Source organism: Anopheles maculipalpis, chromosome 2RL (assembly GCF_943734695.1).
Source record: "Anopheles maculipalpis chromosome 2RL, idAnoMacuDA_375_x, whole genome shotgun sequence".
In the NCBI taxonomy this organism is placed as follows: domain Eukaryota; kingdom Metazoa; phylum Arthropoda; class Insecta; order Diptera; family Culicidae; genus Anopheles; species Anopheles maculipalpis.
This window is the reverse complement of record NC_064871.1, coordinates 85,904,348-85,931,313: the sequence shown is the minus strand read 5'-3', so window position 1 is coordinate 85,931,313 and position 26,966 is coordinate 85,904,348. Positions and strand designations below refer to the sequence as shown.

At 45.1% G+C, this 26,966-nt stretch overlaps 3 protein-coding genes across 3 annotated transcripts; all 3 read right to left on the bottom strand.

The window, feature by feature from the left end:
• Positions 1 to 95: 95 nt before the first annotated feature.
• Positions 96 to 4,801, bottom strand: LOC126568679 (uncharacterized). The gene is made up of 7 exons (XM_050225194.1): positions 4,350 to 4,801; positions 2,736 to 2,834; positions 1,722 to 2,544; positions 1,242 to 1,660; positions 934 to 1,171; positions 790 to 873; positions 96 to 713 (listed from the first exon to the last, which is right to left on the bottom strand). Exons 1-7 carry the CDS (start codon positions 4,799 to 4,801, stop codon positions 129 to 131), a joined length of 2,700 nt encoding a protein of 899 aa, XP_050081151.1. The 3' UTR covers positions 96 to 128.
• A 699-nt stretch (positions 4,802 to 5,500) lies between these two features.
• On the bottom strand, positions 5,501 to 14,088 carry LOC126568670 (uncharacterized). The gene is made up of 11 exons (XM_050225185.1): positions 13,172 to 14,088; positions 10,465 to 10,659; positions 10,035 to 10,377; positions 9,714 to 9,965; positions 9,372 to 9,506; positions 8,565 to 8,997; positions 8,455 to 8,488; positions 7,731 to 7,971; positions 7,577 to 7,660; positions 5,796 to 6,170; positions 5,501 to 5,716 (listed from the first exon to the last, which is right to left on the bottom strand). The coding sequence occupies exons 1-11, from the start codon at positions 14,086 to 14,088 to the stop codon at positions 5,501 to 5,503; spliced, it is 3,225 nt and encodes a 1,074-aa protein (XP_050081142.1).
• A 2,924-nt stretch (positions 14,089 to 17,012) lies between these two features.
• Positions 17,013 to 21,965, bottom strand: LOC126568668 (uncharacterized). Its single transcript, XM_050225183.1, has 9 exons — positions 21,824 to 21,965; positions 21,353 to 21,740; positions 20,135 to 20,239; positions 19,958 to 20,071; positions 19,559 to 19,885; positions 18,858 to 19,443; positions 18,661 to 18,792; positions 17,326 to 18,591; positions 17,013 to 17,249 (listed from the first exon to the last, which is right to left on the bottom strand). The coding sequence occupies exons 1-9, from the start codon at positions 21,963 to 21,965 to the stop codon at positions 17,013 to 17,015; spliced, it is 3,297 nt and encodes a 1,098-aa protein (XP_050081140.1).
• Between the last annotated feature and the right edge of the window lie 5,001 nt (positions 21,966 to 26,966).

The window sequence follows — 26,966 nt, the reverse complement described above, 5'->3', positions numbered from 1 at the left end:
GAATTTTCTGAACAACTTGCGTCTGTGTGTCACTTTGTGTTTTTTCGTGAGATCTCTAGAATTTATATTTGGTACAAGGCTTTTCAAAGTTTTCACAGCTTTAAAACAAGGTTTAAGTATAAAAAACATCATATCATGATATACCGATTCACATAGCTATTGTAGAACGTGCTCTGAGCCTGAGCACTGTCGAAATCGATCCGAAACTTAACCCCATCGATCAGGAAGTTTAGCCGCTGCAACTGCCGTTTGCTTTTGCGCATACGCATCGGTTCTCCACGACCCTGAAAGCGATCGGTGAACAGAACCCGCACGAAGCGTTCTACCTGGTGATCGTGTTCCACCACGTCCTGCACCTTCACACAAATGGCGGCCTTTTCACACACGAACAAACGGCACGGTCCAGCATCGGCAGGGTGTGGTGGGTTGCTGATCATAACACGCTCATTGTGGTACACCATACCAAATGCTGATGCGTGTTCATCGATCAGGAACAGCTCGTAATTAACGGTCAGGTTGCTCCGGTACGCGTTTAGATGTACCAGCACGTACGCTAAACGCTGGAACAGCTCCTTATCGATAGGGATATTGAGTGTACTGTTTTCGGAGTATTTGACGATTAGCACGTCAAAGAAGCGGCTGTACTCCTGCAGATGTTCGATGCAGAGGAACGTAAACTGTTTAACCGTGGAAGCGACACGATTGTTAAAGTTCTGTGAATAAGCAAGAATTTCTGTCGATTAGCAATCGAACCGTGTTGATCAGTAATGCAGCAATTGCGATACTAACCGAAGGTGTTTGGCTGTGCTGGATCCATTTGGTAGCCTTCCGGAACTCGCGAAGGTAATCGAAGTACGGATCGAACACGTCAGTCTGCAATGCACGATAACAAGTAAGTACTTGTATGATAACGCTTGTGCTGTTTAAACAAACCTTTAAGTAGCGATCGAAACATGCACATATTTTATTGGGATCCATCAGCGGTTGGGCAAGATCATGAAGAATTTTTTGATGAAGTTCCATTATGGCTTCAAAAGCGCCAATGAAAGATGTCAATTTTGACTTCACCTCCGCGCTAAGTGTGTCCAGGTAGAAGCTTCGGTTTGCTATCAGTACCTCAAGGAATTGCTGTTGAGCCTCGATCAAAGTCGAGGTCAGTTTGTGCTCATCCCTGAAAGAATGTATGAGCTCTTAGCTGAACCATAGCTAGAGGAATCCTTAAGGCATATTTTGCTCCTTACCAAGTATCATCGGTTTCGTTGACAGTCGGCAGATCTTGGTCGTCTTCTTCCACGTCCTCCACAATATGCGAAGTGGTACGCTCATCCATCTCCACCGTGTCGTATATGACAGCTTTTGTCATCGCATGTACTATAGCTACCAGCGGTTGCAGTTCTGTGATTGTGTCCGACTGTACGATGATTTCATGCGTACCGCGACCACCGGCATAAAGGATGAGTCGATTTTTACCCTCCTCCAGATAGCACACCTCACTGTCAGTGAAGTGCCCTCGGTACTCTAGCCGTTCGCGCTGTATCTCAACGTACAGAAGTATCTTTTCAAAGGCAAACAACTTCCCACTGTACTTCCGGCGCACGTTTGTGTCGTAGATGTCTACAATGAACAGGCGCTGAAACTTACCCTGGTATAGGAGATTTATCTGCAAGGTAGAACAGGCATTATTAGTCAAAGAAGAGCGTTGTTTACTGGGTCTCCCTTACAGGTGTATCTCGAGCAGGATTCCGATTGCCTTCCGGTTGAAGTATGAGAGTGAGCGGTATGTCCGAACCATGCTTCAAGCTTGAATGGGTTGTCATCTGACCTCCACTACACTGACGAATGTCGTGCACATTGATCGCTTGATTAACACGATCGATCAGTATACTAAGACGCTTGTCCACCTTGCACAGTAGCGCTGTCCTTCGACTCATCGTGCGCTTTCCATCACCACTCCTTAGCAAATCTTTTACCATCTCGTTCAGCAGGAGTTTGTACCGTGGTAACCGTTGAATCGGATGCAGTAGCAAACTGTTTAATCCCAGTTTATCTCCCAGATCATGTTGGATCTTCAGGAAGTAATCGTTGTATCGCAATCGTACCGCTTCCGAATTTGCCTGATGCATCGCAAACTCTACGTAACAGTAGAACCGTTCGTTCTCGATGTAACTCAGAAACACTTCCGCAATCTTTTCCGCCTTACGTTCAATGTTGGTTGACGTCGTGGATGACAGATTGGCGGCACGCTCCAGATCGGGCAGTAGATGATCCCGGTGTGTGCGAAGGATTTCTTCCAGGTTGACAAAGAGTATGTTTCGCAAGCCACGCAATGCGGTCGGAAGTGTTTGTGAGTACATTGCCGGTACATAGTTACGGATACCCTGGTCCAGCGTTTCGATGTACTTCTGTTCCTTCTCGATCAGTTCGGTGATCACCTTGAGGATGTGATCTTCTTGGATAATTGTATCGTACACGGGCGGTTCTTCCAGATCAGGAGTGATTGTGTAGTAGGTGTTTTGCTCGGTCTGTCCTTCAGATTCGTCATCGCTGCCACATAAAGTAGAAAAGACTTACTGAATAAAGGGGTTGCGCTATCAATGAAGGCTGAGGATGCAGATGGGGTGTACAAGAAGCAAAACCTACAACCGATCGCTACCAACAGGAAAAGCGTTTAAAAATAGCAAAAACTAGGGACACAAAGAAGACAACTATAACACGCGATAAAAACGGCTACTCACGATGACTCAAACGAAGAATAGCCATCGGTTAAGGTGGACTCGTCTAACTCTTCGTAGACCGTTTCAACAGGTTCGCGTTCGTGATGTTTCATATGGATTCTGTTTGAGTAGGAGAATACGATCAGGGAATCGGAATCATAACAGTTACTTAGTAGTTGTACACTTCTTATTAACTATCATCTGGTGAACACTGTGTGCACATAAAGCTGAAGTGCTGATTAGGCAAAACCTGATTGGTGTCTGTCCAATGTACCGAAAGCTTGCTACGGTCTTGGCAGGCAGATAAACTGGTTTATCTTTTACGTTAAATGCCATCGACAACATTTGATTTCGATTGTAAAGGAAGGGTTTTCTGATGGGCAAAATTTATAAAAATAGATTCAATTTTTCATTTTTAGATTTTAAAGGCATATTCCCAATGGGGGAATGGAGGAATGGGGTGCCAATCCAATTCGGACCGCTCCCCCGTAGCCTGTATATCTAACGCGGACTATATAATCAACTTCGTGGTATCAGAAAGTCTAGCAAGTCATTAGAAGGCCGGCGTGACCTAGCAGGTCGTTAAGTCAAGAAGAAGATCAAGGAATTGGAATGCGACGAAGATGAAGCATATGTTTGTAAGACAGTGCCTCTGCCTCTAAGACAGTGAGTTGAGCCACTAGTAAGAAGAAGCCGGTCAGCCGAAAAGTTAGATTTGAGACGAGTTCGTATTTGAGCTTGAGCCATTTTTAGGAGACAATTGGATTCGGATTCGCGACACCGACTGATCCTACCCACCTTTGGTTTGATGGATTCGTTTGAACCTTTTCAGGATATGGTGCCAAGGGATGGCTCTCACCTGAATTGTGAATAACTTTCCTGGACCCTTTGTAGACTTCCTTGAATGAGCTACTTTTATCCGTGTGGTTGAAAGCAATGTCGTGGTTAGCGTAAAACACAGACAAAGTTTAGGTAGAGTTTAAGTAGATTTCATTCTCGCAATACGCCTTCGAAAGTGAACTTTGTCCAAATCAAAGTGCAATCATTTTCGCAAAAGATAAAGAAATACTTTTGGCCTCCGTGGTGTGTAAAGGAACAATGCCCAGCGGATTAGACTTGAGCCATTATTTCGTTTCAAGTGATAACTCTCATCCTGAAACTGCCCTACGCAGTTTCACTACGGACGTCATCTTCCTTCGAAACTTTAATCTTCAGTTAGTAGACGTTGAGTCATACCCTCCAATAAAGCATCAAGATCTAAGATCAACCACATTGGATAGTACAGCTGTTTCTTCCAGTATGTCAATGTGATGTAACTATTTATAGCAGTGCCGTCTGGAATTTGTGTAGTTCAAACAATTTCGAAAATAAACATACGAGCGCATAACCTATAGCCGATTGCAAAATGATTCATCGGGATTTTACCATCGTAAGAAAATGGAGAGAGGATTTTTTTTCTGATGGAAAATAAATCCATCGATTGTAAATTTCCTCCCGCCGGTGTGTAGTGTACGCGTCCGCCGTACCCGTTATCAGTGCGAAACCATCAGCTTATCAGTCAGCAGAAGGTCGTATCGCGCCCGATGTTTATATAGGCTAGTGACTCACGCCGACTTCTGGGGCGGAAAAACTTACCTTTCGTACACGGTGTCGTATATCCTTTCGGCGATGGCGCTCGCACGCTGCGAAAGCTTCGTACGATCGTACGACGAAGATACGAACGGATGTACTTGGATAGACTTTGATGGTGTAACCAGCAGTGTACTCTCGACTTTCGTTTGGAGTTGCTGTATCATTGGTTTCGGGATTGGTTTCCGTATTGCTGGTGGTGTTTCACCACCATCGCCAGTAGTTCGCTGCAGATTGGGACTGCTCTGACGCAGTGCGATCGTTTCGAACCGGCTCGCTAATTGACGTACAGCGCTCGGTGTGGAGACGGTATCCGAGGTGCTAACCGTTCGCTTGAGCGAATCCATTGATGCGGACGGTTCGTCCGAAACGGAAATACCACTGTCACGTAAATCTCGACTCTTGCACAGACCTGGAAATCTCGGTTTGGGAGGAATTGGTGGACGAAGCGGATGCATCTTCGGGTCACTGGGCAGGTTGTTGTACACCGACACTTTTGTTGGACAACAAGTTACCAGCTAGAGAGCAGACACTTCACACGGCAGCAGATACGGGTTCGGATGAAGAAGTGTTGATTAGATAACGCATTGATTCAAGCACCGAAAACTCACACACAAACACTCTTAGATAGTAAGCAACAACGATAGCAAACTGACGACGAACTCATCAATATCTGCTGAAGGTACTGTCCGCACGCGAAACGCCATCCGTTCAGTCGAACGGTGCCTAGCAAACTGCCCACTATCGATCACATCAATGTCCGGCGTCCATCCATCGCGTGGTGTGGGAAAGATTGCTTATCTCGCGAGCGGAAGAATGTCTACCGGGGCAGCGCGTGCTATCAACACAGGGGGAGAAATTGAATTATGGATTTGGATTCTTTGCGGCACTGTAACGAGAGGGTGGAGCGATTACTTATTTGAGTTGCGTTGCGGCATAATGTTGCCAGAACTGTTTTGCGGTTAATTGTTGGCATTGATATCTTCTACGAAGAGGTCACACACTGTAGTGCCGTGGAGAAAGTGATACTTTCGAAGTGAGCTGTGAGTGATAAAAGGGGAACTTTTGGAGCGACTAATGTTGAAGAAGCATTGCATTTATTGTGCCAGAAAAACAGAGAGGTTATAGAGTAAGACTATGGCGTCGCTGCCTTCGTTCTACGTGTGTTTAGCGTGTACCGCACAGTACTGGCCATAGAACTTGTCCCGGTTGGCCGTGTTGCCGAAGTCGATCGGGTGTTTCGCCTCGTTCTGCACCACGTTCAGCCGCACCTCGGACTTCTTGCTGATGCGTACGTTCGGCATCTTGCCATCGCGCCCAAAGCGATCGATAAACGCGAAACCGGTGTACTTTTCCGTCTGGCGCCCAAATTCCTGCCATTAAAGTGAGCATGGGATATTGAGCATATAAAAATCGTCCAACAAGACTGGAAACTCCTGCCACTAGACTTACCCGAATGAAATGGAATTTAACACACACGACCGCACGCTCGCAGAGCAGCACCCGGTGCGAGCTGATCGTTTCGTTATCGTACCGCACACGATCAGAGTACAGCACCAGCCCCAACCGCTCCGGCGATATCTTCTCGTCCATGTTGAACAGCCGATAGTTTTGGAAGAGCAGCTTGCGAAAGCTGGCCACCTGTACCTCAACGTACGCCAGCTTGCGGAACAGATCCTGATGCTCCATATGGCCCGAGTTCATCTGCTCGGATATCTGTACCACCAGCGCCTGGAAGAAGTGTTCGAGCTTGTTCCAGTGCTGTACGCACAGAAAGGTAAACTCATCCATCGTCGGTGCAACCATGCTGTCGGTGATACTGGAGCGCTGCAATTAAAGTGTCGGTCGGCTTTAATTGCAATGATTGAAGGATATAACAAAAAACTGTGGGAAAGAAGCGATAATAGACCGAACGATGGAAGCGAAGTAATGGGGAGGGGGGGGGGGGGGGGGCATAAGTTTTGATAGATGGGAGATTGGGCCTTTATCGATGGAATAGCTTATCAGTTTACGGTAGTAGGTTAAGTGGAATAAAATTTGCTCGTAGCAAAAAGAGTGTAAGGATCTTTATATTTATTCTACCAAATGTGTTGAATTGGTTCTAAGTATTTACCAGCCAGTGGTGTTAATTGCACAAACACGCCCACTCCAATAGTAAGAGAATCCTACTTCAGTAATACACAGGATGTTTAGCTAGAGATACCCTAGAATATAAGGTCCCCGTGTTTTCTTTCGTGGCAAAGAGAGTGAGAGATATCTCTCGAGAAGTTGATTCGGGATTGTGGTACGGAGCATATCAGAAGAAGACTATTGGTGCGTCTAGGAGTGATTACCATATCTGTTGGAAGATTGATCACGCCTGACAGCTTAAGTGGTAGATAGTGTGATCTGACCATGAAGACTTCGTTATTTGAAGCAGTATGGGAACTATAAGATGTCGTGTTTGATATCTACAGCTTAAGGGCCTTAGAATTTCAGAATATTCGTCCTCTGATGTCGAGGTGCTTTGGTTGAAATAAACAAGCTGACAAGCCCCACTGTTACCTGCCTAATATTTGTTTTGCATGCATTGATATCACTATTGGGGGGATTCGTTGTTGATAAATAATTATTTTTTTAAATTAAGGAACCACACCACCGTTTTTTAAATTAAGGAACCAGTCACCAATTAATTTTTATAAAACAGAACATTTTAGTAGAGAAAGTATTTAATATGAAACTGTATGTGTAAAGACAACGTAATTATCAAACAAATATATCAGGAGTAAATAAGAAAACTTTAAAAAAAGACCACAATAGGCAATCCGGAAGGATACAACACACAACAACCAAGCATGCCCGAAATAAGGCAAAGAATAAGGAGAAAATGCTGTATTAATATTGTTCATTATTTCAGTCATCACATATCAGCATATTCCAGCAGAAGTTAGTAATCAGCATATTTAAGGAAATAAATATGCAAACAAAAAAACCTACTAATTTCACCGAAATATTGAAAACGATCCATAGTGAATCATCTCTAGAAACTGTTCTACCATGCCATGTGGACAGTTATACAAGTTTGAAATATCAACGCTTCATGAAACGTTTCATTTGAAATTTAGAAACGCTTCATGTAATATTTCACCCTTGTAAGAATTACATGGAATATGGCAAAATGGCGGTTATTTTGTAACGGAAGTCGATGGTTGTAAGCACATTTTGAGTACACTTTAATGAAACTAACCACTTACCGATGCTTTGTGAATATTTTTAAGAACTTCCGCTGCCGGTTTGAACAGGCGAATGTATTCATGGTGAAAATCGAGCGTTCCATCCTGGAAAATCGGTGTAAAATAGTTTTTCTTATCATTTTACTCCAACTTTTTAAAAACATCTCCAACTCACCTTCAAGTACCCGATGAAAAACTCACACACCTCATCGATACCCGTATCCGGCCGCGACAGATCCTCGTACAAACGCTTGGTATGGAAATGCAGTATCCGGTCGTAGACGCGCATAAAGTCAGCAACCCGTGAGGCCAACTCTTGCGGCAGCTCGTTGAAATAGTACCGCCGGTTAGCGGCCAGTATTCTGCAAAAGTTTTTCTGCATGGTGGCAAACTGTGCGATCGGTTTATCGGTACTCCTGTAAGGGAAGATGCTTAGGCTGTGTTAAGAAATGGGATCTACTAGGCAATATGGTTGACCAGCACCAGCACGAACGAGGACGGCGACGCAATACCCTCAAGCACCATTAATTTAATACATTCCTTGAGAACTGAACTCGACACCAACATAAACATACGGAAGAAAAAGGGATATGCAGCGCACAAAACAAACATAGCGAACTTAACGTCCCAATTACACAGCAAAAAACGTCCATTTTTTCCAATTGGAGGTACTGGTTTTTTTTTATTATCAAACCACACAGGCACCTTGGGCTTGAAATGAGTCGGGGGGCGTCACTTAAGGCTAAAAACAAAATCGTTTTGAGATATATGTACAGAGATGAGTGGGTAGGTTGCGGAATGGGAGGGAAGGCTTTGGACTTAGACAAGCACATACAGTACAGAGGGCCTTCCGATTATTGCCGAAGCCACATAGATACCACCTCTACAAGCTAACATACCAAGTGGTTTGTGAGGTGGATTCATAACTTTCTCCTGCAAAAGACAAAAAAAAATCTATACTTAGTCTCCATTCTCCTTTCGAGGAAGTTCTTGTGGTCCTTGTGCTTACGCATACTACTGACGGCACTGTTGCTGGACATCATGCTGGTAACGCTGCGTCGGTTAATCGTCATTACACTTGGTATCCGGGGCCGCACAAGCGTATTGATCCGATCGCGCTCGTTCACCGCAAACTCTCGCATCATTTTCTCGACGTGCGTGGACAAACGCTGTGCCTCGTTCATGTCGTTGCACGTTACCTCGATCTCCTGGATGCCACGCTTCCTCGCGTAAAGGTACACCTTGTTGCGGTTTTCGTTGTGGATGCCGATTTCCGACTCATCGTACCGCCCACGGTACTCGAGATGGGTTTTTACCTTTTCCGTGTAGATGGCGCTCCGTTCGAACAGGAACAGTTTCGCTGGGTAGCGTCTTCGGTGATCCCAGTCGTAGATGTCTACCTCGAACATCTTCCGGAACTTGCCCTGACTGAACAGGTTAATCTGGAAGGAGCAAGGTAGGCATGGATGTAAGATATTAGCAACAGAGTCAAAGGTGGATGAGTTTTTCCATCCCCAAAATGTGTTGGTTCTGTACACCTGGTTAGTGTGTGTCCTACAGGAAAAGAAAACAAAATCCTGTAACCTCTGTAACAAGTGTAATTATTAGTGTTAGTGTACAACACCGGCCACCACCACGAAGAAACCCTTTCCCGTCTGATCTTAGTATATTTGTAGTGTTAGTTTCATAGCCTTCAATGTGGATCTTAAAGTGTGTTGAGATGAAGCGTCTAGACCCCAAATATGCCCCCAAATCAGTAGCAGATAGGCGCCAAGACACCAGTGCACCATTGTTTGTTCTCCAGTCCCTCACTCACGGGTTCTCGTTTGGCCGGATTATGGTCCTGAGCGGGGCGCAGTATCAGCACCATCGGTGCATGCAGCGGACTGCTGAAGAGATCGGATATCGCAAGACATTGGTTCATGAGCTCCTGCCGCACACTGTTGGGACCCTGAGTTGTATACAATCGAGGTAAATTCGTGCCAATTTCGCACATAATAACGCACACACAAACTCAAATGCTCACAGTAATTTCGTTTGGAATTTGGATTGATTTGCAGAAGAAGAAAAAAACACGTTGACACACTATTTTTCACGCAAAACTTAAAAAAAAAAACTGCAGTAGAATTTTGTGTACTGTTGCGCGAATCATACGCACCTCGTAGCACTCTTGAATGTCGTTAATGCTCATCGCCTCGTTTACGATGTCGATGAAGCGTTCGAGACGCTTTTCCGCCTTGCAGAGGATACCGATCTCGTCCTTGACCGATTCGAGCAGTGTGTCCTCCATCTGCTTCAGGATCTCCTTGTTAATCTCGGCGAGCAGCAGTTTGTATCGGGGTAGTCGTTGGATCGGTTGCAGGAGGAAGCTGTTCAGGCCGAGCTTATCGTCTACTTCCTGCTGACGACGCTGTGGAACGATCGGAACAAGGAGAATGTTAGGGATTACGCACACAGGCGAAGGTGTGATGTAACCTACCTGAAAGAAGTCTAAGTTCCTGTTACAGATCCGCTCCGACTTTGGGCGATTGAGAGCGAACATGATGTAGCAGTAGAACTTATCATTCTCCAGGAACCAGATGAACGTTTCCGCAATGCCGGCAATGCTCGCCCGATTGCTTTCCAACATCGGTAGAAACTGGTTCTGGTGCAGGTTGTGGATCTTCTCGATGTTACCGAAAATGTGATACTTTTGTCCACGCAGTGCCGGTGGCATATCCTTCCCCGTCATAATGCTAACGTAGTTCTCGATTCCTCGCCCGAGCGTTTGTACGTAGTTTGCCTCGTTTGCCAACAGCTCCTGTAGAATGCTTGTTACGCGACTGGTTTGTTGTTGTTTTGCAGCAGAAAGATATGATCAGTGACTGATAGAGACATGGATTGGTTCGCTCTACCTAAACGCTACTTACGCTGTTTTGAGTGAACTGTTCGAGTCGGGCCGTACCGCAAATGGTTCTCCATCTTCTGAGTCACTGTCGAACGAACTGCTGCTAAACTCGTCGTGCTCTTCGTAGTGCGGAGTGCCTCGATCGATCACCGGTACGTGCATGTTGTGTGCTTCCGAAATCTCTGGCGCAGCTTCACCTTCACCGAATTCGCCCTCACTGCAAGCACGCACAGAGCAAATTAGCTTAGAGCCGTCTGCGGATTCGGTCTAGACGTTTTGTTTGCTCCAGTTCGTTTGACGCTTTACGCGATGACACGCGCCCTCGATAACGAATTTAAAAGGGGATTTTCCCACGCAGCTTTTGTGGCATGTAAACATGAGCTCCGTTCTAAAAAAATTAGCGATAGTTCTTGTTTTTATTTTCGCGCCAGGCCCGTTATCGATAGACAAACGCAAATAGTCGAATTCTAACGCAAATCAGCTTGTGTCCGCTTGAAGCGGCATTTGGGTACTGATGCGGCACCCCACAATTATGCGCGCTTGATAAGGGACAGCAAAATATGGATTAAATTTTCTTCTTAACGTTTTACCAATTTCCATTCCAATCGAGCGTGCGCCAACAGCTCTATCAGGGTGCAGCACCAGACATTTGAAAGCAAAATAGCGTACACAATACGATGACTCAGAAGCTTTTTGGTGCGGAGCGGTTCTCCGGCACCGGCGGTTCGCAAAAGGTTCAAGTTCTTCCGCAAATCGAGCTCGGCGGAGGTGCGTGCTTTAGCGCCAGAATCGTGATGCGCAAACCGATTTGATGCCACTTTCTGATCGTTTGACCTCGTGTGCGTTGTCGCCCGCTGGTCTTGCAACATCATCAAATGTGATTTCTTTGTGGTGTGCCTTTTACACCACCGTCTTGCTCGCCACTCTCGCTACTTGGTGCGGCCATCGGTGAGAATTAAATTTCCGAGAATCCAGCACTACCAATGCATGCATGCATTATTCATGCTGCTGCTGGCGCTGATAGAACGTATTACGCGACAATTGCATAACTGCGGCACCAGTCTGTGCGGCCATTTTTTCTCTCCAATTTCCTTTTCCTCTTGATCTCTTCGCCTGCTTCCGAGGACAGAGTATACTTAAAAAGTGTCGTGGGAGGTGTTGGAACGTTCATCGCACGTACTTCCGCGGGCCGGCAATATGGTTTGATGGATGCTATAATTTTTATGCTTGTCACAGCTGAATGGTTTGCAGTAGCAAGCTTATGACAAATTAAATGTTTAAAAAGCCTTGCATCTACCTCTAGCTATATACTTCATTGTCTTGTAATTTAAAGAGCTTATGGTTTTAAAGGTTGGAATTACTATTTTTCTAAGTTTACTAATACACTTCTCATCATCTTCGTGGATAAAAATGTTTCTAGGGTCATGTCGGCCATTTTCTTACCAGACTCGCTAGATACCATGTAGTTGGATGGTCAAGTCCTTACTAAGGAGGAATGGTTCAGATGGGATTTTGATTCCGGTTCTGCCTTGGGAAGACAAGGAAGACTGTTGTCGTATAACCATCGGCCCCTGGATCATTTAATTTACCCTTGAACTTGATATATTTTTTCACATTTACGATCTTATATTCGAGATCACGCCGGCCTTCGAATGACTTACTAGACTTGTCGATATCACGTAGTTGGATAGTCAGTCCTATCACTACGGGGATAAGGGCCGGATGGGATTTGACCCCTGATAGATGGGAGTTGACCCGTGTGTAGACTAGCGCCACTGTCGCCTGTACCACCGGGCCGCCCCAAATTTAGAGTACTGACTGCAAAAGACCATAGGGGCGATGCAAATAGTTTCTTCAGTGAATGTAAAATTCAATTATACGCAAAGATCCACAGCGAACTTGCAATATTACCCCTATACGTTTGAACTATTCGTCTAAGTGATCCTACTTTTCCTTTATATAAATCAACAGCGTTATTATCCAGCCGATCTTGGCTGGTATGGAGTAGTGGTCTACACAAGGATTTATAACGAATCCCATCCGGATCCGGTCCCCAGTATTGTAGACTAACAATTATCATGGCTACCGGATATGGATAAGTCATGTAAGCAATATTATGGTCCGCTGTTTACTCCCTTTCACTTTGGTGATCTCCCAGAAGCAGGAAGATTCTAATCAAACACCACTTTTTGTCATTCGTCTTAATTAACAAAAAGGCCACCCAAATGAGTACAGTTGGGCACAGGTGTTGTGAAGTACACTGCAGTCTGTATCGTTCCATCAAGTACTGCCTTATCGAAGATACAAGTCTAATATTTATTTTCAACCCTTTCAACATCTTCAGTCTTTCCAACGGAGAATTCGTAAACCGAAAACTCTAAAAATGCTACCTTATAGCATCTTATCGAACCAATAAAATGTAGCTTACACGGAAGGCTTTACCTTGGAAAAAGAAAACTACCAACCAAATCTCAAATGCCCTTGCTGTAATAACTTAACCAAAAAAAAAAAGGCAGACCTTTTGTGTGTGTGTGTTTGTGTCGCTGATAACTTTGTAGATCTACGACCTCGATACGAGGCGATGATCGTTAGAACCGGTAGAAAGATAAGCGTTTTATCAGATTTTTGATGGTCTTTTTTCCCTGTGTTTCTGTTTGTGTGTTAGCTGTGCTAGCAGTGTCTCACCACCCTTAACCCTTCGCAAAGGGGGTGGGTGAAAGTGGCCATACCTTCCCTTCTGCTCCGGTTTTCTGCCAACCGTTTCCTCCTCGTCGCTAGTATCGAACTCATCGTCATCGTCGATGTAGTCGTAGTACTGTTGTTCACCATCACCACCATCCATCTTATCATCACCCTGCTCGTTGGCGTAGCTGAGTGCCCGCAGTCCACCCACAATGCCAACACCACCACCACTTTCCTCCCCCATCTGTTGCGTTCGGCGACGTCGACTGAGCCTTTTCTTGCCCATCCCACCACTGCTCGCACGTGCCCCGCTCATCCGCACACTCATCGACATAACACGATCTTCCGCACTGGCCTCCAAATTGGGCATCCGCGAGCGAGCCACCACTGGCAGCGGACCTAATGCGTCTTGTGCAATTTCCGCATCGTTTGTAGCGTCACTCGCGGGGCAATTTTCACTTTCGACCGTACCGCGCACCACTTCAACACTTTCCACGATCGCACTCGGTAACACTGGGCAGATTGTAGGCACGGTTGGGGTAGAGTTGCTTGCTTCTTCGTTCACTTCCGGTGTGGTTGGCTCTTCCGTTACCTGCTGCAGTTCCCAGGGCGTCCGGGACTGCGTTCCTACCGCGGTCGTGGACATGGTGCACTGTTCCTGGCGTTCCTGTTCGTGGCGCAGTTCGTCGTGCGTTAGATTCTCGAACAGTTGGGTTAGGCGTCGAACGTACGATGTCGCACCATTACCACCTTTCGGACGGCGCACCACGGTGGGAGGATTGATGGGGGTGCTGTTGGTGATCAGTGCTGGGTCCTCCAGCGAAATGCCGCTGTCGCACGAAATGCGATCGGCAGCAGGTTTCAAGTGCGTCTGACGCTTCGGCCGGGCGAATGACTGATGGATCGCCTCCTCAACATCGTCGTCGTTGGTACCACTACCACCATTACCATTATGGCGGTGCATGTTGGTTGCCGTTGTTTTCCACCCACCCACCCACTTGGAGGCTTAATAGCTTGCGCAAACACTGATACGTGCGTGAGAGGAACCGCGTTGACTCTGTATGCCAACTCACTGCTCGCCGACGCTGATCGAGAAAGCGTAATGTTAACGAGATGAGCAGATGCGTCCGGCAGCCGAGCCGCCTTACTACTGAGACTTTGGACGAGAAGTATTTTTTTTATCGCACAGCCACATCCACACACTCAGGCGGAATGTTTTTCCTCTTTATTCGCGCTATCTATCACAGCTATCGTGTCGTGTTTTCGCGGGTCCACTTACACTTGCGAGCGCGGTAACACTCTCACCATCGAACACTCTCGCACCGTACGGCACAACCACTTGCCGTCCGCGTGAAAAAGCTGATGACTGGGTCTGGCTCTGCACTGTACGCGGAAATTTAAACCTTCGCACACAGCACAGCCGTTCGATAACGGGCGCTGTGATTAGTCGCTCTGGCACTTTATTTCCTAGTCCGAAATTGCACTACACACCAATCAACCTGTCGATCGTGCAGGAGAGCAACAGATGCCGGGTTTTCCTGCAGAATTTTCACCGACACGTGTCTGTCTCGATGGCACAAAAACTCGACCGCCACTCCTAATCAGTGAACAGATACTGCAGGTTACGGGCAGTGCGACACACCGGACACACTGCTGCGGAATTCCGTGACTCAGTTGAATGGCCGCGTCGTGTTTCACTACACACCCGTACCTGACGGTGTGTTAGTTACAATGAAGGGGGTGTTGTGTGTTGGTCGCGAGACAGTTTTTCTTCACCCTCCCCTTTCGATTCGCGCACCCAGCACCCCCTCCGATGGTGGCACAGGTGTGTGGAGGTTAAGTCGATCGTTATCAGTAGTGGTACCGCGGTATTGTTGCCCCGAGTGCTGGAACATCACAACAATGTTGGTGTTAATGTTTTCCAACTCGTGATCGAAGTGATCGATGGAACGTTGTATTTGTGGAAAATCGTTCTTCGTGAGGTTTTATTCACTTATCGTGACGCATGCTTTGGTCGGATGGAGACGCATCTTTCGTGAATGCTGTGTTATTGTTATCGCTGAGTAAACATGAAGCGAAACAGCGATCGAGTACGTGCTAGTGTGTGGTGATGTGATAGAGAACGAACTAAAATTAAATCGTCTTAATATTTTATTTTCATGTGAATGTATTCACGTGAAACTTATTTTTTTAACCTCATAATGTTCCAAATTAATTCAGCCTAATTGGCCTTCGATCTAGATCTATATTTTATTCTACGAACAGAAATCCCATGTCTTTCATGCATGAAATATGTTGAATTGATGATGGACAGAACTACAGCTCTATAATATTTCTTCACATATTTTACACATACAAGAGTTTGTTATAAAAATATTTTTTTTATTCCTATGAAATGGCCCTTCCATATTGCTAAATTTTGGAATTTAGTTATCCAATTATTTGTTCAATTAGTTATCATTCAACGGATAAAAATGAACTTACTCTTAGATTTGAAATATTTTGTCTATCTTTGCATAGCTTTAAGATGAATTTTCAATGTTTTAATGGGAATTGTTGAAGTCAAAAATATTATAAATTTATGATGGGGGATTTCTAATGCAGTAAGTGCTGGGATTTCGAGAATCCGAGAAGAATCGTTGGAGAGTATACATCGAGTCAAAGCTGCTAGGTTGCACAGTCAATGTTTCCTGTAACCAGCCACGAACATTTGTTGTGCCATACGACGTCTCTCGCCGAGCGGTTGGAGACCAAGAAGCATCAGCAGAGCTTCGTTGGGTGGATGTTGACTGCCTGATGTCAAAGGAAATAGGCTAACTAGGCTTACCTGGTGCTGAGGTCGGATCATAGGACAAGCAAACTAATCAGAGGTTTGAAACCCTGAACTTCTATGGGACTGCTTCGAATGAGGCAGATCTTCCTGTAAGTTCTAGTTGTAAGTTCAGCCATAGGACCAATAGATATTTAGAGGGCCCCCTTTTTTTATAAATTGTATTTATTGCTTCTCTAGTTCAGTGAGAATCCTGGGGAGAGTCAGCTGTTACGATGTATGCGATCGATTTCTCTAACCAATTCTCTAGATGATCTTTAGAGATAGAACTATATCAAACACTGCATTAAGCTTGAGTATATTGGAATGTGCTTTGATGAACTTGATACTTCATTCGGCAGCGTTACATATGTCACTACGTTACAGCTCACAACTCGGGACAATCGTTATTCCACGCGATGATAACACACTCGCATATCCATATCCAATCAACCCCGCTGTCTGCTTCACGCACCCTTCACCGGTACGTTTTTCTGCCCAAATTAACGTTTGTTGTCGTGGTTCCGTTTCAGTTGAATTTTCCCAACTCTTTCGTTCGTCAATGCATTCACCTTCACCTTTACTTTGTTCATGTGTGTATCAACTGTTTTATTTATTTATTTGTGAGAGGCTTTCGGTCTTCAATACTTCATTCGCCTCTCCGTGTGGCGATTGCTTTCCCGAATCGGAGCAGATAGTGGACTTTTCCTCCAAACACGCCGCGTTATCACTCCGATAGATAACACCTACCTGTCAGCTAGTCCCGTTCTGGTGGTGTATGTATACCGATATCGATGATTCAGCGCGACCTTAATGCTTTTCGAAACAATTGTGTGATATCAGCAGGTTCGATGTGATACAAGTGTGACATTCCCGAAACGGTTCCCTTCCATCTACTTCAGCAATGTGGGTAAACGCTGGAATCCCCGCGAATTTAGTTTGAAAAAAATAATTTATTTTGCTGACTATCGATTACATCACCATACGGCGCTGCCGTCCCTCTCACCTTCGCGCACTAGTATCACGGTTTCCATGGTTCAGGTGTTCTGTAGCAAACAGAACTTCCTCACCGCCTCTCATCAGGTAACGTAGAAAAATGATCTTCGCTTTTCGCGCTCCTTCTGCTTCATCTGAGCGGATAGCGTGTTGTACTGTTCGACCGTAAGGTAACGCAGATTACGGGACGGAAAGATTAGTGTCGTCTTTCGACTGTCCAGATAGACGTACCAGACAGTGCCGGTTCGCTTGCTAGTCCGGGCCGACAGTTTTGTGTAAGGGCAGTAGAATGTTACACTGCTATACGTTTCGACTTTATGCTGTGGAAGTAGTTAGAACATTGAAGGATTATTACACATTTAGTTCGTCTGCTTCTGTAACCTACAGTACGCTTACCTGTTCAGCATTGATCTTCATGCACAGTAGTCCAGTTTTGGTGAGCAGTAAACGAAACAGTGCATACGATCCTTCCAACTTGACGATCTCGGAGTGTTTTACCAGCCCGATCTCGTTGAGAAACTGCACGTCCATAATCAGCTGGCGGATTTGATAATTTTCGTTCACCCGACGCTGGATAAGCGCCATCTGATCATGCACATAGCGCAGCTCAGCCTGCTTAAGTCCCGTATGGTCCGCGCGGTCCTCTTCTTTCTGGTTCCAGACAACGCTTAAAAACTGATGACACCGATTGATGTACTTGATCGGCAGATAGAGAAAGGCATCGATCGAGAGAGACGTCCCTGAGGCAGCTGTGCCCGATTTCGATTGACTGTTGGAGTGGTACTGCTCGAAACTCATCAGCATCGATTCGACTGTCTTGATGTGCTCAACGTATCGGAGAAACACATCGAATTCACCGCGCCGCAAACAGTCCTGAAACACACTGCAAAAGTACTGCAGATCACTGTCACAGCTAAGCCGTTCGTACTCCTGCTCGAACAGTCGCTGATTGATGGCACGCTGAGTCGTTAACATCTCGTCCAGTATCTCCACCATCTCTTCCAGCTGGCCAGCCACGTCCTCGGGCAGTGTGCGGATGTAAAGATTCGTACACTCGTCCAGAGCACGTTCAAAGTTTTGCTGAAAGTGAAGCATCGTTTCGATCGAACCACATTCCGATAGAACGCTTCCAGCACGTTGAGATGCAGAGCCCGCTTCATCCTCTTCGGGTATTCCACCATTCGCCGGACCACTAAACACACTGTAGAAGCTAGAATCACTGGTCGCACTGGAGATACTGCTACGGAAGCTAGAATTGCGACAGGAAAATGTGTCCCGAACTGCCGCCAGCTGTGTCTCACCGCCACAATCGATCGCAAAGCTTTCCCGCTGATCTCGTCGATCGATGATCGTCTTGATGGCCATCATTATGTCCGGGAGGTGCGTTTTGCCAGGGTTCTGTATGTTTATCTTCACCTCAATGTCTAGCCGATCGTGCCGCCGGGAGGAAAGCTTTAAGATCTGTCGATTGCTAAAGTCAAACTCGATCTCTTGGTGGGTGTAATGGCCGCGGTACATGAGTGATTTAATTTCGAGCTGTTCCGCATAGATCACACAACGTTCGAAAACAAACAGGCGGCCCTGATACTGCCGCTTGAGCCGCAGATCGTGTATGAACACGGGGAACGCACTGCGGAATTTGCCTTGGTGAAGAATGTTGATCTGGAAGAGAAGAGAAGGATCATGTAAGAGATGACGTGATCCACAATGAACCGCGTTTGTGATACTTACGGGCTTATTACGATCAACATGCTCATTGTCTTTAGGGTACAGGAACAGCACCTGGTTGTCGTGGTTTTGATTTTTGAGCACTATGGCCGGTTTGGGAACTCCAAAGCCCAGTTCCACTTCGTCGTCTTCTGCCTAGAATTCAATTAATTGTTAGTAACTTCTACTCACAACAAAAAAGAAACCCCCCAATACCATACCTTTTCGCACTGCAGAATATCGTTGATCGTAACCGACTCGTTCATGATCCCTATCAGCGTCTGGAGCCGCTTCTCCGCCACGCAAACCTTGTGTAGCTGTGTGTTCCGACTGATCGCGCCAGGCTTCTTGACCAGCTGCTTGAACAAGCTTGTCAGCAGCAGCTGGTACCGGGGCAACCGTTGTATCGGCTGCAGTATCAAACTCTTCACGCCCAGCTTATCACCGTGCAGCTGCTGATGTGCGCGAAAAAACTCGATATGCTGCTCGCACAGTCGCTGCGACTTGGGATGATACATCGAGTACAGGACGTACCCGTAGAAGTTTTCATTGTCGAGAAAGTGCACGAATGCGTCGGCAATGTGCTCCACATCGTTGCCCGCCGTCAACAGCTTCGGCAGGAAGATGTTCCGATGAAAGCGGTAGATGTACTGCAGGTTCCCGAACAGATGATACTTTTTTCCGCTCAGTTCGGGTGGTGTGTGATCGTTAAACACACCGTCGATGTAGGTGGCGACACCTTTCTCGAGCGTGTTGATGTAGTTCCGCTCCGTGTCGAGCAGTTCTTCGATGAGGAACGAGATTTTGCTGCAATTCAAAACCGAAATCAATACGAGTTATCGAGCGTGATAACGGGGCGTGGGTTTCGCTGATAGTGCGCGTTCGCAAAAGCGTGTGGAATTCGTGTTGGGTAATACGTTACATGTCAATATCACTTGGATGAAGATGCGGTTCCGGTGATTCCACTGGGCTGTCTCGAAACACGACACCCTCGTCGAGCGAATCCTCCGATGGGGTGGTGCGTGGTTCGGTAAACGCTTGCAAGCGAGCGTCCTCAAACACACCGTCGGAACCGTACGACGTGTGGGAAGAGTGGGACTGGACGTCATCTTCGTCTTCGCTGACCTCCGTCAAATCGTACCCGTGCAGTATCCGATGGAGTTCGGACGGTGTGAAGCGTAGTGAGATGATCGTGTTCGACGCTTCTGCTGGTTGGTAGAACTCGTCGAAAGGAGTAGTTTCAAAGTCCCTGCAGTTGAAGAATCAGGCAAACAAGCTTCATTAATATCAAGAATGGTGGAGAATAGGTCCCAACACTTACGGGCTGTAGGAGTTTAGATGTTTAACATTTTCTTCGGATAGTCGCAGATAGATGAACTCATTCCATGTGTCACACACATCCTCCACGTCCGGTAGAGAATCTTTTTCAAAGTCACTAGAATGTAAGAATAGTTTTCAAATAGGACACAAGGACATTATGACCGTCATCACTACTTACGAACAGATGCTCCATCGGCCAGAATCTTCCCGATCGATGGTAGGTGTGCCCGGTACAGTTTTCATGCTACGTTCGTTCCTGTCCACTATCTCGTCGTTCGGCAATCTGCAATGAAACAGTATCGAAGAGTACACACTTAAGATCTACGTGTCTTGGTGTATTTCGCTTTGTTTTGTTGCAGCCATACGCCTGTCCAACGCTTGTGTAATCCCGATTGGCGCATTCTTATTTTACCTCCATGATAAGCAACCCTTAAATCTATGCGACAATGAAACGACTCCCGGAACTAGACATTGGGTCTAAAAATGGAGGCATACGTAGCTATGGGCCGACAATGTTTTTTTCCTCTTTTTGTGATCACACTCGATCAATTTCGGTAGCCCGGCAGGTGATTCCTAGGATGGCTCATAAGGGCGTTTTAAATGTTTGTGGAGCGCGTGTAAACTTCCGGAGTTGGAGCGTATGAATGATGGCTTTATTTTGAAAGGGGCGCAAACACACACCCTTTTTGCGTGGCTCAAAAAGTTCCCGGTGACTTATGGCTGTGACGCACAAAAGGAAATGGATTGTTTGACGCATTTTAAGAATCAACTTGGACATGACTCGTACTTTGTCCCTTTGATTATTTTTGGAGGTTATTTTTGTCACAATGGCGAAATCAACTGCGTGTACGCCTCACGAGAAACTAAGTGATCCATTTTGACCACTTTATGGTTCTTTGTTGTCCACTGATGCAATAAGTCCTCACCTAGTATCTTCACAAAATTGCAACATTATCGTTCACAAACACCAATATTCTACTACTACTCTCACTTACAGCTCACCACGATCTGGTCCCATTTTGTACCGCACCAAAAACACGTCCTCGTCCAGCTGGACATTCCACGAGTTCATTAAACCTCTGCGAGACCTTCGCGACATTCACTGCCACGGATATTCCACTATTCCACTATCAACGCTTGATTAAGTAATAATAAAACAACTACTTCGTTTCGTTTGGCAGAACCGCCAGCACACCTAATCAGCTGTCAGGGAAGTTATAGTGCGGATTCCGACTGTGGCAAACCGAAACCATCCGCCACCCTTATGGTAAAAGTTTGCCGATCAATCGATACTTAAATGTAGTTCAGGCTGTATCGCTGTAACCAGTCTCCCGCACGGCGTACCCTCTCAGTACCCTCCCCGAGACATGTGCACCATAATAAACATTTCCCTTACCGTTGGCTAAAGTCGGCCCTATCTGCGCTTATCTTATCGCGCCCGATAACGCCTTGCTGGATGTCGTCGTTGTCACCGCCACCACCGCTGTTGTGGTCCTCCTCGTCCGTAGCCAAGCTGGAGCTAAGCGAGACGGCAGAAGTCGCATCGTTCGGCGAAAGGTTAGATCGTTTATCCGGCGATAAGTGCACCATGTACCAGGAGCGTGCGGTCGAGGTGGTGGGTGCTTCGGCCGAACTACACGCGCCAGCAGAAGATTCATCCCGCTGATGCTTCTCTTTGCGAAGTCGGCCCGAAAATCGTCCTCCAAAATTGCGCTCCAACGTTTCGGCGGCACGATTTTCTATTTTACTCACCAGGTGGCGTACACTGATCTTTCGAAGGCTATCTGTGGTGGAAGAGGAACAAATGTAGGGATGTTATCGAGCATTCGACAAGGTGAGGCAACATTCCAATCAGCACGACATTGACCTCGTTTCCGTGTTCTTCTCATAGGTGGTGACGGTTCGGGCGGGTCCGGTAGTACTTCGATTTCCAGCTGGGATGCTGCAGTGCTGCCACTGTGATCGACGAATCCTAGCAGACCGCTAATTGTGCTGTACCGTGCGCTCATGGTTGCTGACGTCTTGTTACATGGTACACGACAACTACGTCGAAACAAAAATTTTACAACGAGATGCCCGATCGCACCGCCGCAGTCTTCTCACGTTCACGGTAAAACGATATCTGAGTTGGCGCTTGTACGGAGGCGTATGTAAAGGTGCGTGTAGGTTGATACGATCCACCTAGAGAGAGAGAGATAGCAAGGGGTAAAATTGTCGTCTAGCGCGCGAAGCTGTTATCGTTCGCCAACAGGCATTGCTTCCTTGGTAGAAGAAGACATCCGTTTTCCGCTACAGCGCTACAGTAACGTATCTTCTGATATCTGTTTTTATCATGGTGGAACTGCTCTTTGATAAGATGGTGGTACCAGTTTTGAAAAATTCTCTTTCATACTTTGATAGCTTTATAGGTGTTTGGGTGCTAAAATGTAGGGAGGTAGCGAATTGCAGCATGAATGCAATCACAACGACGAGAAGCGACTGTTGTAATGCGTGGCTTAAAAGTCGTGAGTAATAACTACTGCAACTCTCACCATGGGAAGCTAGGTAATTTCAATTGTTTCCTTTCGCGATAGGTCTTATTAATAGGTGGGTGGTGGGTGTTATATAGGCCCTAATTGCTCCGTCATGCTTAATGCTGTTTCATTGTTGTATGATAAGACACAAAAAAAGGAAAAAAGCAACTCCTCACCGCCCTTTGCTTTGCTAGCGAGCTAGTGGAAAATGCGAGCGCTTAAGCTATTGCTCAATAGATGGCGCCACATAAAATTGCTTCAACTCGTATTCGAATCGCATCGTTTGAAATGTGACAAAAATGTTTGTACATAGGCATAAGTTTGTGTTGTTTATTTAATCATGTTTAATTGTGTGTGTATGTGTGTATGTGTGCCTTTGTGTACTATCAATTTGGAACGCAAATAGGATCGTACAAGCAGATAAGCTGTATCATGGGGAATAACCCCAGCTCGTTGGACGCCCTGTCCACTCTCGGGCGAGATAAGTAAATTCTGGCATAATCATACCAACACAATTAGCTTCAGTGAAGACGTACGTTTTTTTTAGCCTTTTTTCGCTCTCTGATTTCGAGCAGCACACTGACTCATCTCGTGCATTGCTGCTGTTCGTTTCATTGCAAAAAAAAAAAAACCCTTTAGAAGCGCTTCGTTCTCAGCGGAAGGGTTGCTCCAAGAGCCAATCATGCTCATGCAGAAGAAAAGCATAAGAAAAACCCACCCCACCCCATTAAGATGCTATTAAAGCCGAATAAATCTTTTCCACAAACTAATTTCCTTCCTAACCGAAGAAAGCGCTGGTGGGAGGCAAAACAAATTCTCACTTAATTATTCATTAAAAGGATTAGGACACTCTCTCGGTAGGTTTCGCTTGGCAACGTTTCTTTGAAGGATCACCGTTTGGGAGGAAATTTTCGCCGGGCAGTGAATTCCAAGAAAGACACTCAAGCAAAAGGGTTAAGTGTGAGGTTATGTTATCCGTTTTTGGAAAGTAAACACCGAGAAAAGCTGCTGCACTGGATGGGCTACCGTTGATGGGCTACCGCCTTGCTGTTCAGAGGCGTTTGTAGTGTGGATTAGATATTCCTAATGAGATACATAACCTTGTTTGATAGACCTGTGATAGTTCATACGAAGACACTTATCGATTCCGGTCACATTTGGGTGTCTAATTTTCGGACACATAATCCAGTGCACCGGGATGTCTCAAAAGGGATAAAGGGTTGACGTGCGGTGTGCGTGGATGATTAAAAGCATCTAAAAAGGACGTCCCGTCACAGGAAGCCGGTACGCGTGTGTGCGTGCGTTTCAGCAGGCAGGAAAGTTCCCAACAAATGGGGTCGGTAATGAGTGTAGAGCAGGGATCCAGTGAATTGTTTTATATGCCGACAGTGTTGAGAATTAGGAAGTTTTTGGACGAAGAAAGTGTCCAGTCGGATGTCGGTGGCGAGCCGAGATTTGATAAAATTCATTAAGATACAGGCGGCTTAAGCGCATCACACATGGACCGAATATTAAGTGTAATTAAGCGTACAGCTTGAGGGTGAATTGATGCGAACCAGGGAGCTCATCTAGGTGATTTTAGGATCAGCTCTGATACATTCGATAAGTACTTGCTGCTAGCTTGTGGAAAGATTTTGACCAAACAGCTCCAATTTGGGTGTACAAAATGGCGATTCAATTCTTTTATTCTCCTTTAATTAGTTTCATCACTGTAGAGAATACGTTTTTTGTGGTGTCGTGACCAGGATAAAAATTTCAATTACAGTATTTGGCACTCATTTTACCGCTAGGACAGCACACAAAACTACACAATTGGAAAATTACGGCCCAAAATTTCGTTCCGGCACATCCGTTTGGCTGGATGAAAATGAAACAAATAGCGATAAAGAAAAAGGCAAAACAACACACAACAAACCTAATAGAATTAAAATTCAACCAGCAAAATTGCGTTAGCGCTAGTGAAACGTAAACGAACGTAAAAACAAAAAGGAGCGAAATGTGTGTTCACATGTATTAAGGAAATTTCACTTTATTTTCGTCGGGTGAAATTTTCCTTTTGTTGGCAAAAGCCTCACAGTTGTTTCCTTCTTTCTTGTCACTATTCTACGTATGTAGGACACACAGAGGAAAAAAAAGACACACCATCGACGGCATGAAAAAAACGAACGACCGTCTGCATGCAGAATTGGTGAACATACAATCAACTTGTTACCGCGTTAGTGAAAACAAAACAAAACGGCAGCAACAAAAAATGGGATGGACGGAACGATAGATGGTCATTTGGTGGCGCGAATTTCGCTCTCTTGTCTAAGCGGGAATTCCATTTCGCAGGGGGGCCATCGTTACACGCGCGGTGGTGGTGGTGTGTTGATATGGAGTTGTTGTTTTTTACCCGCTGTCAGCTTCTTCGTTGGCTCATGCAAATGCAAATGGAAAAATCGCAGTATGAAAATTAAATTTCTCATCCCGCGAAAAGAGGGGGTGTTACTTCTTGGGAAGAAGTACGACAGTTGGCAGTTGGCGAGATGGCAAAGAGACTACGTAAGAAATGGGTTCAGTTCTGTTTATTGTGGTCCAGTTCGATATGAGAGACACAAAGAGGCTAGCTGAGTGATTAACAGGACAAAACTTTACGTTGAAACGTATTATTTGTATGGGTTGTGAGTTATAAAAATTGAGCAATTAAAGATTAAAACCTCTTTTTTCCTGTGTTCTTGTTCTCTCTTTTTGCTTGTCGGTTTGACAACATGTTCGTCTTTAGTTGCTTGCAAAAATGTGTTTTAAATTTCTTTCTTGTGTTTTATTATGCTAATTTCTTCAGTTCAGCAGCATTTGAAATTTGTTCAACCTCTTTGTTTTGATTACACCTTTCCTTTATCTTTTCTTTTACGTTTTAATTTTTTTTGTGATTTCTATATGCCATCTCTAGTTATGGATTTTGTAATTCTGAGCCTTTTTTAAATGTTTTTTTTTTATTTATTATTTTGCATTACACTAACAACGTTATTTGTTTCCTATTATGCATGACGAAACGTTATTATTTATTTGTTTTAGAATGACGGCTAAACGTCGTATTGTCAAGACGAAACGATGTTTTTATTATTATTTTATTCACAAAGTACGGCCAGTCCGTATTGCTATCTTTATTATTTTGAATAATTTAAAAGTAAAACCCCATTTAATCAATAGTTTTAATCGAGTATGTCCGGTATAAGGCACAATCCAAGAAGAAACTGCCTGGTGAAGTTTGTAGACAATACTCAACACACAAATCGGAGCATAAAATGTCTTTAAACTTATATGAATTGTATCTGTTTTGTCTATTGGTTTTAACCAATAGTATTGTTGTGTATATATTCCCTTTTTTAGCAGTTGAAAACCTCACCTCACCTCACCAACATGTGAAAATTGAGACCTCCCGGTGGATGCGTGCTTACTGCAGAGCTCGAGGAGGGTGAAGAGTTACTTCGTAAAGTAGAAGAGCTCGAAGAGGGAGAGATAGCGAAAAATTACCTCATGAGGGTGAAGAGCTTGGAGAGTGCGAAGACTTACCTCGTGAGGAAGAAAAGCTACCTTTTTGGACTAAAAGAGCGCGCTCCGAGTCCTCAGGTTATTGAGGTGAGGCCTGCCGTAAGCTCTCAAGCCTACGTTGTATTTCAGCAGATAACGTTAGCCACATTTTGTTAATTTTAGCTTTTGATAATTTTTCTTCACATTTTATAAAAAAAATTTAATGTTTTAATAATCAATTCTTTTTTCATGTCCGAGCACACCCGGGATAAGGTGCCCTTTCACGGTTTGGAGAAGGAAATGTCTCCAAACCAATGTGAATTGTAGCTAGCTTGTAAATTAGTCAGACCGTTATTCTCCGAACAAAATAAAAAAAAAAAAACTTGTTTCATCATTGAGTTTGACGCAGTTATTTTTTTGTACATTTGATGAATGTTTCGTTATAGTTTTGCTCTCCAAACCTTTTTTATTCTTGGCCATTTGTTCAAAAGTGTTAAATGTATCGCAATATTTGTTGTGCATATTGTTGCAAAACAAAACCAAGCACAACAAACAAACCACAACAGGAAAACGTTATGCATTCGAAACGAGTCCCAAAATTAGCTTACATTGTGTTTCGGTTCGTTTCTTCTCTGCGCCGTATCTGTGCTTCGCGCGACTGACACAGGCTTCCCTAATTCCGTTGACAGTTGATTTTAATTTGATAATTTGTCTCCTACTGGTAGGGTGCTTCTTCTGCAGCCGTGTTGGACCGTGTGGTGTATTAAGTCCGCGTACGTAGAACCACGTCTCACTGTCACCACCGTCCAACGTGTGCGGTGAAGATGGGAAATTAATGAATTTGAATGTTATCAAAGGGGGTAGTTAAAAAAACAACAACCCCGGAACAGGCCCATTTACATAATCCTCGATTTTTTTTTGGCGTCGTGGAAAAGAAGGTAAAGACTTTTCCAGTCGATGAAAAATCTTACACCAAGGTAAGCCCTG

Bases quoted from the DNA above. Each gene is read 5' to 3' on its own strand.
- LOC126568668 (XM_050225183.1), bottom strand. From the start codon at position 21,965: ATGAGCGCACGGTACAGCACAATTAGCGGTCTGCTAGGATTCGTCGAT. The intron at 21,741-21,823 runs GTCAATGTCGTG...CTTCCACCACAG, and splicing joins GAGAAGAACACGGAAACGAG to ATAGCCTTCGAAAGATCAGT. The intron at 20,072-20,134 runs GTAAGTAGTGAT...CTTACATTCTAG, and splicing joins GGCCGATGGAGCATCTGTTC to TGACTTTGAAAAAGATTCTC.
- LOC126568679 (XM_050225194.1), bottom strand. From the start codon at position 4,801: ATGCATCCGCTTCGTCCACCAATTCCTCCCAAACCGAGATTTCCAGGT. The intron at 1,661-1,721 runs GTAAGGGAGACC...TCTACCTTGCAG, and splicing joins ATCCTGCTCGAGATACACCT to ATAAATCTCCTATACCAGGG. The intron at 714-789 runs GTTAGTATCGCA...GCTTATTCACAG, and splicing joins AGCACAGCCAAACACCTTCG to AACTTTAACAATCGTGTCGC.
- LOC126568670 (XM_050225185.1), bottom strand. From the start codon at position 14,088: ATGCACCGCCATAATGGTAATGGTGGTAGTGGTACCAACGACGACGAT. The intron at 8,998-9,371 runs GTGAGTGAGGGA...TGCTCCTTCCAG, and splicing joins ATCCGGCCAAACGAGAACCC to ATTAACCTGTTCAGTCAGGG. The intron at 7,972-8,454 runs GTATGTTAGCTT...CTTCCCTTACAG, and splicing joins TCCACCTCACAAACCACTTG to GAGTACCGATAAACCGATCG.